The 18,310-nt window shown below is 45.4% G+C and overlaps 2 protein-coding genes and 20 non-coding genes across 26 annotated transcripts; 19 read left to right on the forward strand and 3 right to left on the reverse strand.

The window, feature by feature from the left end:
• Positions 1-52: 52 nt before the first annotated feature.
• On the reverse strand, positions 53-10,643 carry LOC119116111 (serine/threonine-protein kinase PAK 2-like). 3 transcript variants are annotated; one of them, XM_037241289.1, is made up of 16 exons: positions 10,387-10,643; positions 9,291-9,397; positions 8,075-8,268; positions 7,900-8,006; positions 7,636-7,783; positions 7,536-7,552; positions 7,351-7,461; positions 7,167-7,290; positions 7,020-7,083; positions 6,863-6,911; positions 6,638-6,750; positions 6,449-6,566; positions 6,228-6,327; positions 5,900-6,096; positions 4,914-5,051; positions 53-1,095 (listed from the first exon to the last, which is right to left on the reverse strand). In XM_037241289.1, the coding sequence occupies exons 3-16, from the start codon at positions 8,250-8,252 to the stop codon at positions 1,009-1,011; spliced, it is 1,551 nt and encodes a 516-aa protein (XP_037097184.1). In that variant the 5' UTR covers positions 8,253-8,268; positions 9,291-9,397; positions 10,387-10,643; the 3' UTR covers positions 53-1,008. The 3 variants fall into 3 exon arrangements, with proteins under 3 accessions (XP_037097184.1, XP_037097185.1, XP_037097183.1); XM_037241290.1 differs by lacking the exon at positions 9,291-9,397; XM_037241288.1 differs by lacking the exons at positions 9,291-9,397; positions 10,387-10,643 and adding an exon at positions 8,640-8,928.
• trnar-ucg lies at positions 1,193-1,265 on the forward strand. Its single transcript has one exon. It is a non-coding gene; the product is annotated as a tRNA-Arg (tRNA).
• Positions 1,375-1,447, forward strand: trnam-cau. Its single transcript has one exon. It is a non-coding gene; the product is annotated as a tRNA-Met (tRNA).
• trnam-cau lies at positions 1,605-1,677 on the forward strand. Its single transcript has one exon. It is a non-coding gene; the product is annotated as a tRNA-Met (tRNA).
• Positions 1,831-1,903, forward strand: trnam-cau. Its single transcript has one exon. It is a non-coding gene; the product is annotated as a tRNA-Met (tRNA).
• trnam-cau lies at positions 2,061-2,133 on the forward strand. Its single transcript has one exon. It is a non-coding gene; the product is annotated as a tRNA-Met (tRNA).
• Positions 2,287-2,359, forward strand: trnam-cau. The gene has a single exon. It is a non-coding gene; the product is annotated as a tRNA-Met (tRNA).
• trnam-cau lies at positions 2,517-2,589 on the forward strand. Its single transcript has one exon. It is a non-coding gene; the product is annotated as a tRNA-Met (tRNA).
• Positions 2,740-2,812, forward strand: trnam-cau. The gene has a single exon. It is a non-coding gene; the product is annotated as a tRNA-Met (tRNA).
• trnam-cau lies at positions 2,970-3,042 on the forward strand. The gene has a single exon. It is a non-coding gene; the product is annotated as a tRNA-Met (tRNA).
• On the forward strand, positions 3,194-3,266 carry trnam-cau. Its single transcript has one exon. It is a non-coding gene; the product is annotated as a tRNA-Met (tRNA).
• Positions 3,421-3,493, forward strand: trnam-cau. Its single transcript has one exon. It is a non-coding gene; the product is annotated as a tRNA-Met (tRNA).
• Positions 3,647-3,719, forward strand: trnam-cau. The gene has a single exon. It is a non-coding gene; the product is annotated as a tRNA-Met (tRNA).
• On the forward strand, positions 3,874-3,946 carry trnam-cau. Its single transcript has one exon. It is a non-coding gene; the product is annotated as a tRNA-Met (tRNA).
• Positions 4,101-4,173, forward strand: trnam-cau. The gene has a single exon. It is a non-coding gene; the product is annotated as a tRNA-Met (tRNA).
• Positions 4,328-4,400, forward strand: trnam-cau. The gene has a single exon. It is a non-coding gene; the product is annotated as a tRNA-Met (tRNA).
• Positions 4,554-4,626, forward strand: trnam-cau. The gene has a single exon. It is a non-coding gene; the product is annotated as a tRNA-Met (tRNA).
• On the forward strand, positions 4,781-4,853 carry trnam-cau. The gene has a single exon. It is a non-coding gene; the product is annotated as a tRNA-Met (tRNA).
• On the reverse strand, positions 5,152-5,224 carry trnam-cau. Its single transcript has one exon. It is a non-coding gene; the product is annotated as a tRNA-Met (tRNA).
• trnam-cau lies at positions 5,563-5,635 on the reverse strand. The gene has a single exon. It is a non-coding gene; the product is annotated as a tRNA-Met (tRNA).
• trnar-ucg lies at positions 5,728-5,800 on the forward strand. Its single transcript has one exon. It is a non-coding gene; the product is annotated as a tRNA-Arg (tRNA).
• Positions 9,574-18,145, forward strand: hltf (helicase-like transcription factor). 3 transcript variants are annotated; one of them, XM_037241160.1, is made up of 25 exons: positions 9,574-9,854; positions 11,315-11,511; positions 12,245-12,411; positions 12,535-12,659; positions 12,734-12,816; positions 12,887-12,955; positions 13,276-13,467; positions 13,545-13,650; positions 13,731-13,779; positions 14,032-14,099; positions 14,171-14,206; positions 14,277-14,381; positions 14,519-14,601; positions 14,679-14,822; positions 14,905-15,064; positions 15,452-15,523; positions 15,614-15,749; positions 15,843-16,022; positions 16,160-16,275; positions 16,551-16,732; positions 16,836-16,961; positions 17,031-17,143; positions 17,212-17,392; positions 17,465-17,545; positions 17,625-18,145. In XM_037241160.1, the coding sequence occupies exons 1-25, from the start codon at positions 9,824-9,826 to the stop codon at positions 17,766-17,768; spliced, it is 2,946 nt and encodes a 981-aa protein (XP_037097055.1). In that variant the 5' UTR covers positions 9,574-9,823; the 3' UTR covers positions 17,769-18,145. The 3 variants fall into 3 exon arrangements, with proteins under 3 accessions (XP_037097055.1, XP_037097058.1, XP_037097057.1); XM_037241162.1 differs by lacking the exon at positions 9,574-9,854 and adding an exon at positions 10,921-11,208; XM_037241163.1 differs by lacking the exon at positions 15,452-15,523 and having other exon boundaries at positions 9,576-9,854.
• The last annotated feature ends 165 nt before the right edge of the window (positions 18,146-18,310 follow it).

Here is an 18,310-nt window from a genome sequence, read left to right on the forward strand (position 1 = left end):
GCTCAACAGCAGAGTAAAAGGGACTGTCTGAAAAACAAGAATCCACGCAGCATTTCTGAATAATTTACCAACTGTTTTATTCCACTCCAGTCACTTGTTGCATGAAAAACATTTTGTTTTGAATGATAAAATTCCTCTATCCGTCTACTTTGGTCCCTGGCCAAATAATATGCATGTCACAGAACATTTTAAATGCACATTCAAATATTTCCAGTGATTGTCTAAACTGACATGGCGTTGAGGTCCTTTAGGGGATAAATTTCCATCGAAACTATGAAAAATATTATCTGTGATTTGTCAATATTTGGGGACAGGGACTTTTCTGGCGTTAGTCACACGTAAAACAACTTATCCAGATTAATTTGATCAGGTTATTGTCCTTTCTATCGTGTAAAAAAGTCACACACAGACACACACAAGGACAAACCGAACATTGAGCGAGGCAAAAACATGCTCCTTGTTTTTGGTAGTATGCATGAATGTGTTTGCATAGATTTTATGATTTGAGAAACAAAACAAATGTTAAATGTGAAAAAAAAAATCGTATTCAGATGATTTAATTCAGCACCAGGACAGCACCGTTAGTTTAAATTCAGGGCTTTCAGACATATTTACATTCATAAAAATGTATGACTCAACCATCCCAAAAAGTGCATGACTAAGTTTTTTTTATGTTTATTTACTGTATGCTTATAGGAAAATGTATTGTTTAATGGCTAGTATAAAAAAATTGACTGTCTGGAGTGTAGTAGAAATGTATCCACACATTAATAAGACTGGGTGGACCAAGATCCAGAGCCACTTTCGAGTGACTGAAAAGCTGTCATGCAGAAATGGCGGTAGGAGGGTAAATAGTTGTTCCTTGATGTCTAACTTATTTAACCACCTCAAATTGCACATGGCATGTTGACAAACGCAATGTAAGGAAGGCACAAAGGTGAAAAAAAAAAACACTGTCTGGGTTTTTGGGGTGATTCTTTTGGGGGGGGTAAATACCCTCTTGTGTACTTAGCGGTTGCTCCTCATGGCCTCCTTGGCAGCCAGGATGAGAGGAGTCAGACTGGACAGAGGCTTGGCCAGCTTCAGGAAAGGATGCTGCAAAAAAAACATCAGTCTCATTTCCTCCATTTGACGTTTGTGGACAGTTCCAGTATATTTTCACTATGGGATGACATTATGCACAAGAGTTCATGACCATGTGGCCTAATGGATAAGGCGTCTGACTTCGGATCAGAAGATTGAGGGTTCAAGTCCCTTCATGGTTGAATTTAACAATTTTCATTGTATGATGTGCACTGATGGGGAGTAAATATTCTAGCGGGTTGTTGATGCTGGAAGGAATGAGAAAGTTCAGAAATGAGCAGGAGTAACAGGGCCTCGTTGGCGCAGTAGGCAGCGTGTCAGTCTCATAATCTGAAGGTCGTGAGTTCGATCCTCACACGGGGCATCGGAATTTTTCGACCCTTCTCCATTTGAGGTTTGTTGACCGACTTTTTACACCAATCACCAATCAACCTTCAAATAAAAAATTGAGGCTCTGTCTCCCTTGGGTTTTTGGTGATGCTGATGAGACTGTAAATTTGTAAAATAAAGCTTGATACATAGCCTTGTTGGCGCAGTAGGCAGCGCGTCAGTCTCATAATCTGAAGGTCGTGAGCTCGATCCTCACATGGGGCATCAGAATTTTTTGACCCTTCTCCATTTGAGGTTTGTGGACCTACTTTTTACACCAATCAGCCTTCAAATAAAGAATTTAGGCTTTGAGTCCCTCCATGGCTTTTTGGTGATGCTGATGAGACTGTAAATTTCTAAAATAAAGTTTGATACATAGCCTCGTTGGCGCAGTAGGCAGCGCGTCAGTCTCATAATCTGAAGGTCGTGAGTTCGATCCTCACACGGGGCATCAGAACTTTTTGACCCTTCTCCATTTGAGGTTTGTTGACCGACTTTTTACACCAATCACCAATCAGCCTTCAAATAAGAAATTGAGGCTTTGAGTTTCTTGGGTTTTTGGTGATGCTGATGAGACTGTCAATTTCTAAAATAAAGCTTGATACATAGCCTCGTTGGCGCAGTACGCACCGCGTCAGTCTCATAATCTGAAGGTCGTGAGTTCGATCCTCACACGGGGCATCAGAACCTTTTGACCCTTCTCCATTTGAGGTTTGTGGACCTACTTTTTACACCAATCAGCCTTCAAATAAAAAATTGAGGCTTTGAGTCCCTCCATGGCTTTTTGGTGATGCTGATGAGACTGTCAATTTCTAAAATAAAGCTTGATACATAACCTCGTTGGCGCAGTAGGCAGCGTGTCAGTCTCATAATCTGAAGGTCGTGAGTTCGATCCTCACACGGGGCATCGGAATTTTTCGACCCTTCTCCATTTGAGGTTTGTTGACCGACTTTTTACACCAATCACCAATCAGCCTTCAAATAAAAAATTGAGGCTTTGAGTCCATTGGGTTTTTGGTGATGCTGATGAGACTGTCAATTTCTAAAATAAAGCTTGATACATAGCCTCGTTGGCGCAGTAGGCAGCGCGTCAGTCTCATAATCTGAAGGTCGTGAGTTCGATCCTCACACGGGGCATCGGAATTTTTCGACCCTTCTCCATTTGAGGTTTGTTGACCGACTTTTTACACCAATCAGCCTTCAAATAAAAAATTGAGGCTTTGAGTCCCTTGGGTTTTTGGTGATGCTGATGAGACTGTCAATTTCTAAAATAAAGCTTGATACATAGCCTCGTTGGCGCAGTAGGCAGCGCGTCAGTCTCATAATCTGAAGGTCGTGAGTTCGATCCTCACACGGGGCATCAGAACTTTTTGACCCTTCTCCATTTGAGGTTTGTTGACCGACTTTTTACACCAATCACCAATCAGCCTTCAAATAAATTGAGGCTTTGAGTCCCTCCATGGCTTTTTGGTGATGCTGATGAGACTGTAAATTTCTAAAATAGAGCTTGATACATAGCCTTGTTGGCGCAGTAGGCAGCGCGTCAGTCTCATAATCTGAAGGTCGTGAGTTCGATCCTCACACGGGGCATCAGAATTTTTTGACCCTTCTCCATTTGAGGTTTGTGGACCTACTTTTTACACCAATCAGCCTTCAAATAGAAAATTGAGGCTTTGTCCCTTCATGGCTTTTTGGTGATGCTGATGAGACTGTAAATTTCTACAATAGAGCTTGCTACATAGCCTCGTTGGCACAGTAGGCAGCGCGTCAGTCTCATAATCTGAAGGTCGTGAGTTCGATCCTCACACGGGGCATCGTAATTTTTCGACCCTTCTCCAATTTGAGGTTTGTTGACCTACTTTTTACACCAATCAGCCTTCAAATAAAGAATTGAGGCTTTGAGCCCTTCCTTGGCTTTTTGGTGATGCTGATGAGACTGTAAATTTCTAAAATAGAGCTAGTTACATAGCCTCGTTGGCGCAGTAGGCAGCGCGTCAGTCTCATAATCTGAAGGTCGTGAGTTCGATCCTCACACAGGGCATCAGAAGTTTTTGACCCTTCTCCATTTGAGGTTTGTTGACCTACTTTTTACACCAATCAGCCTTCAAATAAAAAATTGAGGCTTTGAGTCCCTTCATGGCTTTTTGGTGATGCTGATGAGACTGTAAGTTTCTACAATAGAGCTTGATACATAGCCTCGTTGGCGCAGTAGGCAGCGCGTCAGTCTCATAATCTGAAGGTCGTGAGTTCGATCCTCACACGGGGCATTGGAATTTTTCGACCCTTCTCCAATTTGAGGTTTGTTGACCTACTTTTTCCACCAATCAGCCTTCAAATAAAAAATTGAGGCTTTGAGTCCCTTCATGGCTTTTTGGTGATGCTGATGAGACTGTAAATTTCTACAATAGGGCTTGATGCATAGCCTCGTTGGCACAGTAGGCAGCACGTCAGTCTCATAATCTGAAGGTCGTGAGTTCGATCCTCACACGGGGCATCGTAATTTTTCGACCCTTCTCCAATTTGAGGTTTGTTGACCTACTTTTTACACCAATCAGCCTTCAAATAAAAAATTGAGGCTTTGAGTCCCTTCATGGCTTTTTGGTGATGCTGATGAGACTGTAAATTTCTACAATAGAGCTTGATACATAGCCTCGTTGGCACAGTAGGCAGCGCGTCAGTCTCATAATCTGAAGGTCGTGAGTTCGATCCTCACACGGGGCATTGGAATTTTTCGACCCTTCTCCAATTTGAGGTTTGTTGACCTACTTTTTACACCAATCAGCCTTCAAATAAAAAATTGAGGCTTTGAGTCCCTCCTTGGCTTTTTGGTGATGCTGATGAGACTGTAAATTTCTACAATAGAGCTTGATACATAGCCTCGTTGGCGCAGTAGGCAGCGCGTCAGTCTCATAATCTGAAGGTCGTGAGTTCGAGCCTCACACGGGGCAGCAGAATTTTTTGACCCTTCTCCATTTGAGGTTTGTTGACCTACTTTTTACACCAATCAGCCTTCAAATAAAAAATTGAGGCTTTGAGTCCCTTCATGGCTTTTTGGTGATGCTGATGAGACTGTAAATTTCTACAATAGAGCTTGCTACATAGCCTCGTTGGCACAGTAGGCAGCGCGTCAGTCTCATAATCTGAAGGTCGTGAGTTCGATCCTCACACGGGGCATCGGAATTTTTCGACCCTTCTCCAATTTGAGGTTTGTTGACCTACTTTTTACACCAATCAGCCTTCAAATAAAGAATTGAGGCTTTGAGTCCCTCCCTGGCTTTTTGGTGATGCTGATGAGACTGTAAATTTCTAAAATAGAGCTTGACACATAGCCTCGTTGGCGCAGTAGGCAGCGCGTCAGTCTCATAATCTGAAGGTCGTGAGTTCGATCCTCACACGGGGCATGCATTTTAAATCACTCATCGAAATGTTTGACGGCCTTTTTTGATGTATCTTAGAAGTACCTGCAAAAGTTCTCGGCCTGACCCTCGTTTCTCCACGTCCATCTCCAAACATCGCGACAGGAAGGATCGGAAGACGGGGGACAGCTTCTCTGGACTCTGCAGCTCAGGAGTGCCGTTGGTGGCAATTAAATACAATGCCTGAAAGACAAACATAGCCAGGGGTGAGAATAAACTTCAGTGACGTTTGTCAGTGGTCATCGTTACGTATCAAAGAAGCTAGCTTGATAAAAAGTTCTGATGCCCCGTGTGAGGATCGAACTCACGACCTTCAGATTATGAGACTGACGCGCTACCTACTGCGCTAACGAGGCCGGGTGACTATTGTTGCTCTAGAAATTCAGTGTCATCCACCATCAATACATTTGGTTAAAATATTTACTTCACTTTAGAGTACATTATATAATAATGCATAGACTGTTATCACAAGATGCTGTGGTCAACCATGAAGGGACTCAAACCCTGAATCTTCTGAGCCGAAGTCGGACGCTTTATCCATTAGGCCACATGGTCATGTGCTTCATTAATTGGAAGTCATCACAGAGTGGCAATACACAATTTAGTATGGTCGTGTGTGCTGCAGCAATAGTGTAATACATTGCATGTTTAATTAGTTCAGCAAATTTTAAGTGGAGAGTTGAAAAGACTTCAATGCCCCGTGTGAGGATCGAACTCACGACCTTCAGATTATGAGACTGACGCGCTACCTACTGCGCCAACGAGGCTGTAAATATTCAGCACCAATGTTAAAGTTTGTAAGATGCCATTTATGTTTTTGTGCAAGTGCAAAGCATTCTTTAATGAGATGCCACTGTGTGACCATGTGGCCTAATGGACAAGGCGTCTGACTTCGGATCAGAAGATTGAGGGTTCGAGTCCCTTCATGGTCATTTGAAGATGTAATGCAACATTTGACCGTCACAATTTTTTAATTTTTTTATTAAATGTGACAGAAATAGCCCAAATATCCGTCGCTTCACCGTACTCACCCTGAGAGGGTTCTCGTTAAGATAAGGGGGCTCTCCCTCCACCATCTCGATGGCCATGATGCCCAGGGACCAAATGTCCACTTTGGGCCCGTAGGCCTTCCTGGTGACCACCTCCGGAGCCATCCAATACGGCGTGCCCACCATGGTGCTGCGCTTGCTCTGCTCTGGCGTGATCTGAGCGCAGAAGCCAAAGTCGGCTTGCAAAGGGATGAACACAAAGACCACGTTAGCAAAAATCTGAGATGGAGGCTGTCGAGAAAAGGACAATCTTAGCACCCACGAAATATACAGGACTTGATTAATCTACGACTTTCCGATTCCTCCTTACTGAGTTTGACCAATCCGTCCATTCCCAGCAGGACGTTGTCGCTCTTGATGTCTCGATGGATGACCTGATTGGCGTGAAGAAACTCCAGAGCCTGCAGGACCTGGACGCAATCGATCAAACCGTGTGTGTTTTAAGCCAGAATGTTTCCATGACGACAAGCTGCGGTTACAAAGAAAAGAATCTCCGGCATATTTTCCAGCTTGTGGAAGCGAAATGCCAACCTCTCTGCATACGGCTGCGATCTGGGCCTCGTCCATGCACGTCTCCGTCACCACGTCGGTCAGCGAGCCGCCCGCCAGGTACTCCATCACCACAAACAGCTCCTCGCCAACCAGGAAACTGCCACACAAAACGCACACACCGGTCTTAATTTCAAACAATAATTGAAGTTTTTGTTTTTCGTCTTGTACCTGTCAACAAAGTTGACGATGTTGGGATTCTTCATCTCCTTCATGACCAGGATCTCGTTGATGATGAGTTCTTTCTTGGGTTGCTTCTGCAAATTGATCTGCTTGATGGCCACCTGAGGACAAGACACTTCAGTATGCAGAATACATGGAAATATATTTCACGAATCGTTGCTTTTGAGCAGAACCCCAAATACGTATGTTCAAATGCCATTCTCAACAGCATACCTCCCGCCCTGTAGCAACATCTATGGCCGTGTAGACGGTTCCAGATGCCCTGAAAGTGCAACAATGATGATACGATGATAAAAAAAAGAAGTTTGAAAACCCAAAACCTGAACCCAAGCTTGAAAGCCTCATTCAGTACAAAAGTCCGTGACCTCACCCTTGTCCGATCTTCTCGTATCGAGTGTATTTCTTCTTGGGATCTCCGATACTAACGATAGTCCCTAAAGAGCAACAAACGATAAAACCCAATCAACGTTTTTGTTATTAGCGCTGTGTCATTTCAACGGCGAGCAGGCAGCTTTACGGAGTTTCTCCATGATCTCCTCGTCCGTCATTTTGCCTCCTTTCTTCTTCTGCCTGTCGGCCGCCTTGGAAGCGGCGTCGGCCTCCGGAGCCGGGATAGGGTCGATCACCGACCGCGTGTAGACCTGAAAGATGACAAATAAGCAAAGACCTCCAAACTTTGATTTTCTTTTCGAGCAACTCACCGACTTAGTGTGTTCCGGCCTGGGCGCCACGACGGGCGGCGGCATGTCGTCATCATCGTCATCGTCGGCGTCTTTAGCGCCTGATGAGGAAGTGGTGGTGCCCTGCTTAACCTGTGTCCAAAATGAAGGAGGCGTTAAGTGGCGATCAATCGGATTTGAACCTGACCGATGGACCAAGCACTCACCAACGACGAATCTTTATCTGCGTCGGCGAGGGAAGGAAGCAAAGAAATGAAGATTCTCGGTTGCAAATGTTAGCGGCGAGAGGAAGGTGAGCCGACTGACCTGAGGCCGAGAAGCTGAGGTATTTCTGCTTCCCGCTGGTGGAGTCGTAGAACTTGAGGATGTCCAGGACCGCCTGGGGATTCTGCTTCTGCTCAGATTTGCTGATGTTGGAGGTTTGGAGGAGACGAGCCCATTGCTCCGGCATGCCCTGGAGGTGACAAATTAGGGACTTGAGACTTGGACTCCAGTGGACTTGAGTCACAGGTTTGAAACTCAAATGTGGAACCCAACCTTATCTTGATAGCCAAACGCTGGCTCCCTTACCGTGAACTCTCCAGTGACGGCGTCAAAGCCCACATGGATGGTGTGTTCAAAATCCGACGGGGAGGAGATCTCTGGCCTGTCCTTATCCCGATCCTTCTTCCTACCTCCTGTAAGGCAACACGGATATGTTTCAGTGTGTGTGTGACTATATAGTGTGTGTGTGTGTGTGTGTCACCTTTCTCCGAAGCAAAGATGGAGATGATTTTATTTCTGGACTTGCGCTCCTCCGGCACGGACGGAAGCGGCCGAGAGTTGTGATTGGTGGACTGGGGGTCCTTGGCTCCTCCTCCTTGGCTACTCATCCTGACAGGGGGGGCGGGGGGCTTGTCCTCGCACAATCCGCTGTCGCACATCTACACGCACTTGGACCTGAAGAGAAAAACACACGCAGGGGTCGGACCGGCGTACGATTTGGGAGGAAGATATGCAAATAGATGAATTCAGCATGTCGGATGTGATTTATTAAATATGAATCGCGCTGGCTGATTTTGTGTTCAAATGGTGGTGAGGAGATCGACATATCCATTCAACAATGCAAACTTGTCTGCCATATCATCATTGATTTGAATGCATTGAGAAAATGTGGATGACCAAAAAATTCAGAGGAAAAACCCTCTGGCAGGATTTTCCATGAAAGCCTTTCGTAACATTCCGACAACCCAAAAGACAAAGCAGACACACTACAACACTCCGCAGATATTAACCTCATCTTTGACCACAGCGACCAGACAGACACTAACCTTCGGATGCCTCTTCTGCGTCTTACAGAAGACCCAAAGAACCGTGCTAGTTCCACGTCCCTCTTTCTCCGCTACCACTAAGCGGCCCGTCTCGTGCCAGCCGTTACCTTCACACTTTCTGCGAGGCAGGTCTGAGCTGGTTGCCTCATTCCAAAGCGGCGGCACACTGAACAAGTGTAGTCTTGCCTGGGCCTGGATGGAATTCCATCGCTCCAGGGCACATAAAAAGAAATTGTGCAAACCGGGTTGATTTTGCTGCTCAATTCATGTCCCACATTTGCAATTTTAATCTAAAATGAGTATTTGGACTCAGTTTTTTTTAACTTTTCAACAAAGTGATGAATATTGGTGCCAAAATCCTATGTCGTAATAGAGGGGGGAGGAGCTTAATTTCAGGCTTCTCTGCTTTGCCGCCATCTTGTGGCAACTCCATGCACTAACCAACCTTTTTTACATAGACGTCAATCACTCACAGATTTTCACTATTTTGGGGTTAACTGCATTTAGCAACCCTGCTAGAAACTATCAATTTTTTGACATGCATGTGAACTATTTTAGAATCGGGGAACAAGTGACAAATGTTGCTCAGCCCTCATTTTGACTACTTCCCAGCGCAATACACATCCACACACAAAACCTCAAGCTGTTTACAGGAAGTGGCCGATGCAGTCTCTTTTGTTGGGCTTCTGCAAAAGGAAATGGTGCAGAGTACTTCCTGGAAGGAGCAATGACGCCAGCGCGCTCACGTCCAGCACAAGCTGAAAGACAAACACACGCATACATGACAACTTGACTCCTGCCACCACTCTGCTCACCACTCCAGTGCAAACACACCGCCAGGCCGCACACCTCCATATCCTGTTATTCAATCGCACAACATTGCAAAAGCCGTCATTTCATTTTTTTTTCCCCATGTGATGCTGTTCTGTATGAACAGAACCAGGTCCACATAGCAATGTTGCTGTTTCTGAGGTAGCTCCAGAGATTTAAGTATTTATTTGGGGTATTGTAGCCCTTATTGTATTTGAGTGCAGCATTGAAGGTTACATAATTAGGAGTTGGTCAGTTTGAAGAAGAAAGAGATGAAAGGGGCAGCATTTCAAGGGGAGGGGCAAGACCTTCAGCGGTTAGTTTAAAGTGAGTCTGGAGTGTGAAGTGGATACAGCTTAACCTCCAATTGTCTCATGATGACTCCCCCAATTCTGACAGCCTACGGTACGTAACTGCGATTAATTCAATTCCTCAATTGACTCGTCAAACGTTCACTGCCAGGATCATTCGAAAAAGTTAGTCTCCCGAGGTTTGTAAAAGGTAGCTAACACATGATGGAAGATTTTCATACTTTATGCCTTTCACTTCCAATTGGTAGTGGTGGTGTGGGGTTACATGTCAGCTTCACCCTTTGCACAATGATGCTTATCAATAGTAGCATAGTTATTACATGTAGAAAGTTATCAAAGTGACGTTTACTTTAATTTTGCAGCAACTACAAGTTGTTCCACTGTCTAAGTGTATATATTTGCTAGTTCTTTAGCCCAAAATAGTGTTTGCTGATAGAAATGTGGAGAACCAAAGTTTTGGCTGTCACACTTGATGATGCTTTTGCCCACACATGGATCTTAAAGATACGCTTTAAGTACTGACGTGACAGCTGATTAACATTCATTAATCACACAATTCCCCATTTTAACGTTGGTCACCTCAAATTGGCGACTTGTAAATGAGAAAATAACCATACGGAACTCACCGGTTAACTGTCAACCACAAGAACGAAAAAAAAAGAAGAAAAAAACCGGGGTGGACTTAGATCAACTTCTCAGACTCCGTCCCAGTTTTCTTTGCCCCAAAATAGGGGGGAAATGCTGCTGAATTTCCGCTTGTCTGATATATTTACAACGGTATCGTGTATCGTTTCTTGCGTTTTCCTTGCCCCTGACCTCTCCCTGCCTTGGCGTTTTCTCTCAGCCCCGGAGGAGGAAGAATCCGTTGCGTGGAAAGGAAGCGGAAAGTCGTGCAAAATTGGACGTCGCGGCTTCCGTAAGAAAAGCGGAACAGCGCGCAAATTGACGGCAGCCTGTTGCATTCAAACTACATCGAAAAATAGCAAATGCCATTCGTGGCAGAATGTTACACTTTAAATAAAGTAAAACATGCATTGTCACAACAATCGGTTCTGGAACCGCGTCTAATGATTTTAATGAACTAATCTATTACTATATAGTTTGCTGCGTTAAATAGTAACATTATAAACTCATGTTGATGGCGGAAGTGTTTTGCTCTGACGTCACGTCGTCTACGCAAACGCAACAGTATAAGAGAAAAGCATCATCACACACGTCGATAGCGCTTTGGGGGGAACAAAAGTCGACTGTGTAAGCTAGGGGCGAAACTAAAGTCGGGAAGGCGTTCGTGACAAACACGCCGCACACTCTTGTCGCCAGCCGAGTCAGACTCGCTGTGAAACGTGCGAAACAAGGCCGTGTATCAAACCGGCGTGCTAAGCTAATGCGGCCAACGCGCTAACCCCCCTTCGGCTGCGAGTCACTCAACGCCTCCAATTAGTCGCTAGGTTAGTCCGGACTTGAGGGTTTTTCCTCTCCTTTCAGAGCTGGAAACCCTCCTTGCCTTCCTACCTACTCCAATGACTAAATTTACATTTGGAAACATGTGTGCAGGCGGAATGGCTTTCCGTAGGAGCTGGTTCAGTTGGGACAGGTACAGCGAGGTGGACCTCTTCACCGACCGCTTGGACCAGAACAGCCTCTCCCAAGCCATCCGGGCCGCCTCCTCCGATGAGTCGGACGCCGACGGCAACGTGCTGTTTGGCCAGATGCAGGGCACCGTAGTGGGACTCAAATATTACACCGGGGTGGTGAGCATCCACCCTAGATCCTTCTGATTTATGGCCCGCTTTGTTGTGAACAGTGAAGCCTTCAAAGTCAAACACAATCTTGTTTATAGTTGCTAATCCACCCACCAAATTTCAAAACGGGCCAGATATCAATTGGGACCTCAGTGACAAAACAGACAAGCCAAGAGTCCATTCAGGCTCTGACACCTTTGAAAATGTTGTAATTACAAAGCAGTTAACCAATTTGAGTGACTCCAAAATTGTATTCCTATGGATCTCCTCTAAACGAGGTACTCAGTGGAAATTGCATTTTTGAGTCATTGTAAGAGTCGCTGATAGTTTAGGGGTACACTCAATTGATTTTAGGGTGGGATTCCCCCTAATCAATCAGTTCAGGGTGTATTTTGCATTTTGCTCAACAGGATAAACGATGTTGAGAATGAATGAATTACTGAAAAAAATCTCAGAGGGCGGCCATTTTGCCACTTGCTGTCGACTGATAATGACATCACAGTTGCTCAAGGAAATGACCAATCACAGCTCACCTGTTTTAGAAGTGACATTCTCAAGCTGAACCATGATTGGTTCACTTACCTGAGTAAGTGTGATGTCATTTCCAATCAAGAGAAAACGCTAAAATGGTCGTCCCCTGAGGTGGATAAAAAATCGGGGAATACGAGAATTTGTGTGAAATATGAGTCGTACCACTTAGTTTGAATGGACTCCCACCTTAACGGCATCACTCTTTGCGCAGGTGAACCAAGGTGAAATGGTTGGCCTGGAGCGTGAGCCGGAAAACTTTTTTGACCACAACGCCATCGTAGTGACCAACATCTACGGCAGCCAAGTTGGCCACATCAAGAAGGAGCTGGCCCAAGCCATGGCCCACATCATGGACAACAAGTTGACAAGAGTAGAAGGGTGAGATGCGACTTTGACGTGAATTGTAGAATGCAAATTGTAATGTCTTGTTTGAGGATGAAATATTGTGACAGAGTGGACTGGTGTGAAATGTGCCATTGTCACCTTTTTTATTTGTGTCAGGGTGGTGAACTCTGGGACAAAGAACAAATACTCCATGCCAGTGATTTTGTCCTTCTGGGGGAAGGAGGAGAACAAGAGCGCCGTCGTTCAACGTTTGGCACGCTATGGCTACAAACTCAACACAGGTGGAGTCAACAATACTCACCTCGTGGGCCACGATACATTTCGATGTCAATCATTCTTGTGTGTTTTGAATCAGGTGCAAATCAGAAGTTGAGTAGCTCAGGAGCCGGGACGGGATTGAATAAAAAAGGCATGACAATCCTTCTTACGGCAGAGGAGGTAAACTACACGGCAATAATTTGGTGATATCGCTAGAATGACGAACCAAAACGGTGTCTTTGACTTTCAGTTGAAGAACGCCTTTGACAACCTCTTTGAAGGACTGACGGAGAGTAAAGAATTTGAAAAAGCACCTGAGGTATGCGCATGAATATTGTGCTTGTCCTGAATGCCACCTAGTGGTGATCCCCGCATATAAGCATACTTGCAAATGTTTTCTTTTCTTCATAATTTCGATTTTCCTTTCCGCCCAATTTGCTTGTTACTCGTAAAGAAATTGCTGAGTGCTTTTTGTATATTTACTTGGGGAATATGACAAAAAGACAAAAAACACTCCGGAAAAAAAAATCACCTTATATATTGAATGGCCTCGCATATCTGTATTTTTATGCAAACGCACTACTTCATTACTTCACATGAGTTCTGTGACTATTTAATAAACCTATTTTGTTTCCACAGTATTTGGCCACCCCCCTAATGCCCCACCAACGGCAAGCGCTGTCATGGATGTGCGCCCGCGAGAACAAATGTGTGCTGCCGCCCTTTTGGGAGAAGCGGGGCAATATGTACTACAACACCCTGACCCGCTTCTCAGCCAAGGAAATACCCGAGAGAGTCCTCGGCGGGATACTGGCAGACGACATGGGACTGGTGAGTGCCGCGTGAAAAAAAAAAAAAAATCTGCTATTGTGGACGGGTCTGGAACAACCCTGTGATTAATGCCCCAGGGCAAGACACTGACAACTATTGCGCTGATCCTCACCAACTATCACGAGGGAAAGCCCCTCCCCGTGTACAACCGTGTGCAGCAGGATCCCTCTTCGCCTGCAAAAGGTAGGATTCGCACGAATGAAATCAGTACCCGGGTTTGTGTGGAAGTCAACCTAACCAAATGTGTCGTCGCTTGGTGACAGATGGAGCCGGACCGAGTGACGTGGTGGCTCACGGTCTACGCTCAAGCCCGTATGTTGTTCTCACATTTTAGCCATTTTTTTTGAGCCAGTAATACCTGCAATGGTTAATCTATTTAATGGTGCTATACTTACATATTTTTACATCAACATTTTAAACCTCATCTGCAAATGACGTGGCCCATTGGTCTGTTTTAAAAATCAAACAACGCAAAATCTTGCTCACCCTTTGGTTTATAGATTTTGAATTCTCTCACCTCCATCCATTGTTGACTCTAAACTAAAAAAAATGTTCATGTGCTAGGGCCCACCAGGAGCAATCTTGTGTTTTCTTATCACATGTAAAGGAAGCAGCAAAGCTGTCAGAGAAAGGTGAGACCCTAAATTTTACCTCTAAATCCAGGCGTCCGCATATGTTTCAATATTTTGCTTCATCATTTCAGGCAAAAGAACGACAAAAGCCACCAAGCGGAAATACGGTAAGTGCGTAGTAGTGCAAATAGTTACATCTGATGTTTTGATTTTCCGTGTTAACGTAACGTCGTGCAGAGGACCCACTGTTGCTGGAGGACGCGGACTTTGCCGCTGCGCTGTGCAGAGGCCCGGCGTCGCCGCCGAATTCCTTCAAGAAAAAAAAGAAGAAAAGGACCCTGGGTGAGTCACGAGCGTTGGACAAGCCATGGGCGAAGCTAGTAGGTTTTCTTTGGGGGCGGTCAAGGATACAACAATCATTGCTGTAAGTATTTTAATGGTCTTAATTTGAACGTGTGTTTTTTTTGTTTTTAATCTAGCCATCGCAGACAACTCTGGTGAAACTGTATCGGCTGGGGCAACCCTCATCGTGTGCCCGCTGTCCGTGCTCAGCAATTGGCTGGTAGGCACCTCCGTCGCCGTGGCAACGAGCGACGGTGACCGCAGGGTTAACGAAAAAGCGCACGCGTGTCTTCTCAGGACCAGTTTGAGGAGCACGTGCGAGCCGACGTCAAGCTCAAAGTGTACATGTACCACGGGCCCAACCGCAACAGAAGCACCAAGTTCCTCTCGTCTCAGGACGTGGTGCTCACCACCTACAACGTGCTCGCCGCAGACTTCGCCGTAAGTGCTAACGAACTTTGAGTGCATTTTTTACTGGCCCTTCGGGCAATTCGTAGTCTGAGGGAGGCACATTTGTGTTTAGAATCAGAACAGGGGTGGCCTTCATGACCTCAACAGTCCCCTGCACGGCATCAACTGGTTGAGGGTGGTGCTGGACGAGGGCCACGTGGTGCGCAACCCCAACACGCAGATGAGCAGGGCCGTTCTGGACCTTAAAGCCAAGCGACGTTGGATTCTGTCTGGTACACGCATTCAACAGAATGTTGACAACAGCGGCTCTTGAACATTTTACATCTTGTACCGCCCCCTCCAAACATACTTAGCTCACCAAGATGGTCAACATTAAAATAGCTTTTCATCAATAATCAGGCAGAGGGTTCATTCCTAAAAAAAATTGAATATTATTATAAACCACTCTAACATTATGTACGTTCTAAACATTAACACTGTGCCGAATTAGAGTAGAAAAAAGTGGAATTGAATGACAGTATGATAATCAGTAGGATAAAAGAATCTTTGACTGTTCAGAACTCCTGTAATTCAAATCCTTTCCAAAATATTCAAAAGGATCAAAGAATCTGAGTGTTCTGAACTCCTGTTCCAATGCATGCAAATGTGTCTTTTTTCAGCTGTTCTTTGCCGAGTATTCTATGACTTGCTAGACAGACCACTGCAATCTGGATTAGTCCACCGCGCCGGAGGTCTGCGCTCTGCGACTGAGTGCCATTGCCAGTTGTCGCGGCGGCGCGCACCCACGCGTGTACTCACGCCTCCCACCTGTCCTCGTCCAGGGACGCCCATCCAGAACAGCGTGAAGGACCTGTGGATGCTGCTGGCCTTCCTGCGCATCAAGCCGTTTGACGTCAGGGAGTGGTGGAATCGAGTCATCCAGAGGCCCGTCACGCAAGGAGACCGAGACGGCTTGCAGTAAGGCGACTTTTTAGCTATCATTGTAAAAATGTTGATGATAAAAAAAAAAAAAAAAAATCATAGAATCGATGAGAATGTTGATGTTGTCAGGAACCTGCAGACGCTGATCAAGTGCATCACACTGCGGCGGACCAAGAACAGCCAAGTGGACGGTTGCCCACTGGTCACGTTGCCCGAGAAGAGCGTGTACGTGGAGCAGGTGGAGCTCAGCGCCGCCGAGCGCGAGGAGTACGATGTGGCGCTCAATGAGGGAAGACACACTGTCGGCAGGTACGCCCAAAGAAATAACAATGGCAATCAAAAATAGGATTTCAAAATTTTGAACCGATTTTTTTTCTCCCCTTTGCTTATTGTCAAGGAAAATAATATGATGAACCTACTTGATGATATTTTGTTTTTTGGAGTAGATATGTCGCTGAAGGCAGCGTTTTGAGGAATTACGCAGACGTGCTGGCCATCCTGATGAGGCTGCGACAGCACTGCTGCCATCCTGACCTGCTAACAAACACCGCCGCAGATGCAGGTATGCACCAAAATGGTGTCATGGGAGTAGCTTGTTGAAAAAGGGTTTTGTTTTTTTACATTAAATTACATTTGAAATTTTACAATATTCTTTTTTTAAATTTGCATTTTTATGAGAATTGTTTTTTATTCCTGAGAGTTTTAATTATTGCTATATTTACTTTATGAAAATTAAAAAAAGATGGTACATTTAAGTCATTTTACAAGAGTAGTAGAATGTTAGATTTCAAGACGACAACATCCGTTAGTGACGATTCCCCGTCGCGGTCCACGCAGGCTTGGCGTCCACGCCGGCCGAGCTTCGCGAGCGGCTGATCGAGAAGCTGCGCGTGGTGCTGGCCAGCGGCTCGGACGAGGAGTGCTCCGTTTGTCTGGACTCCGTGCGCCTGCCCGTCATCACGCACTGCGCCCACGTCTACTGCCGCCCTTGCATCGCGCAGGTCATCGGCACAGAGCAGGTCAGTTTGGCGACTGCAACTTCTCAGAGATTCCACTTGACTGTTTTTGTCCTGCACAATCGTTATTTGGATTTTTGACTTCCACTCACTTTTTCAAATTCAGGAGAGTGCCCGCTGCCCTCTGTGTCGGAGTGACATCAAGATCAACGAGCTGGTGGAGTTCCCGCAGGAGGAGATGGCCGAAGAGTGCGGAGAAAGAATTCCCGGCAAGTTGAGGACCAGCTCCAAGGTAAGAAAGCGGACGTTCAGTCTCCTCCATGTTTTGGTTTTTAAATGTTTGCTGTGTGTGTGTGTGCAGATCCAAGCGCTAATGGGCAACCTACTTCGACTGCGACGTGAAGACAGCGCCATCAAAAGTTTGGTAGTCTCGCAATTCACTCGCTTCCTCACCATCCTGGAGACGCCGCTCAGGTAACACACACACACCTGTCAATCAAATCCAAAAGGTCATCAATCATGTGTGAAATTACGCAATTTAGGGAGCACGGCTTCAGCTTTGTGCGCCTGGACGGAAGCATGAGTCAAAAGAAGCGAACCCAGGTGATCCAAGAATTCCAGAGCCTGAGCCCCGACAGCCCCACCATCTTGCTACTCTCGCTCAAAGCCGGCGGGGTGGGACTCAACCTCACCGCCGCCTCCCATGTCTTCCTTATGGACCCAGTGAGGAAAAAAATAAATAAATAAATCCAAGAAGTAGAATGAGGAAGCAGCACTAACTTTGTGTCTCTTAAGGCATGGAACCCAGCTACGGAAGAGCAATGCATTGACCGCTGCCACCGTTTGGGCCAGAAGAGAAAAGTTTTTGTCACCAAGGTGAGAAAATGGAAGGAAAGGTGCATTTTCAAATCATACCAAAAAAAGATAGCGACTAAAACGTGAATATGTGCGGCAGTTCATCGTGAAAGATTCTGTGGAGGAGAACATGGTTAAGATCCAGAAGCAGAAGCAAGACTTGGTGCAGGCAGCATTCGCATCGACGGACGCCGACCGCAAGACGTCGCGCATTAACGACATCAAGGCGCTGATGGAGTTGTAGAAATTGGACAAGAGCGCCCCCCTCTGTCTTTCGTTTGTTTCCTACGCTAGCATTTTTAAAGTTAAATCTACTAGTCGCTATTTTAGGATCAAGATGCTCCTCACTCTGAGTTTGCTTATGGGCGAGGAAACCAATTGTCAAAAACAAAAGGAAGCACAAATGCTCCAAATATTATCGTAAAATTTTGTTTTACTGTACTTGATATAAAAGTTCCCAGGCAGCACATCCGCTGCACAGATTTCAAGCATCAATGTACTTGACAGATAGCGCCAGGGCACTCAAGAAAATATCTTCAAATAAAAAAAACCAGTAAAAACAAACAAGAATATCATCTTACTGAACTGAAAGTCAGGAGCCATAAGCTCCAGCTCCCCCAACCCTCATTTAGGAGGCGAAGATCACTGGTAGGTATTTGTCTTTGTCACTTGGGACTGATTTCTTTTTTTTATTTAATTTGTGCGAAGCATAATCCCTTAATGCTCCCTTGCTTGGAACTCTGGAGGATATTTTTCCATTTTAGGAAAGAAAAAAAAAAATACAAG

This window comes from Syngnathus acus, chromosome 22 (assembly GCF_901709675.1).
Source record: "Syngnathus acus chromosome 22, fSynAcu1.2, whole genome shotgun sequence".
Lineage (NCBI taxonomy): Eukaryota > Metazoa > Chordata > Actinopteri > Syngnathiformes > Syngnathidae > Syngnathus > Syngnathus acus.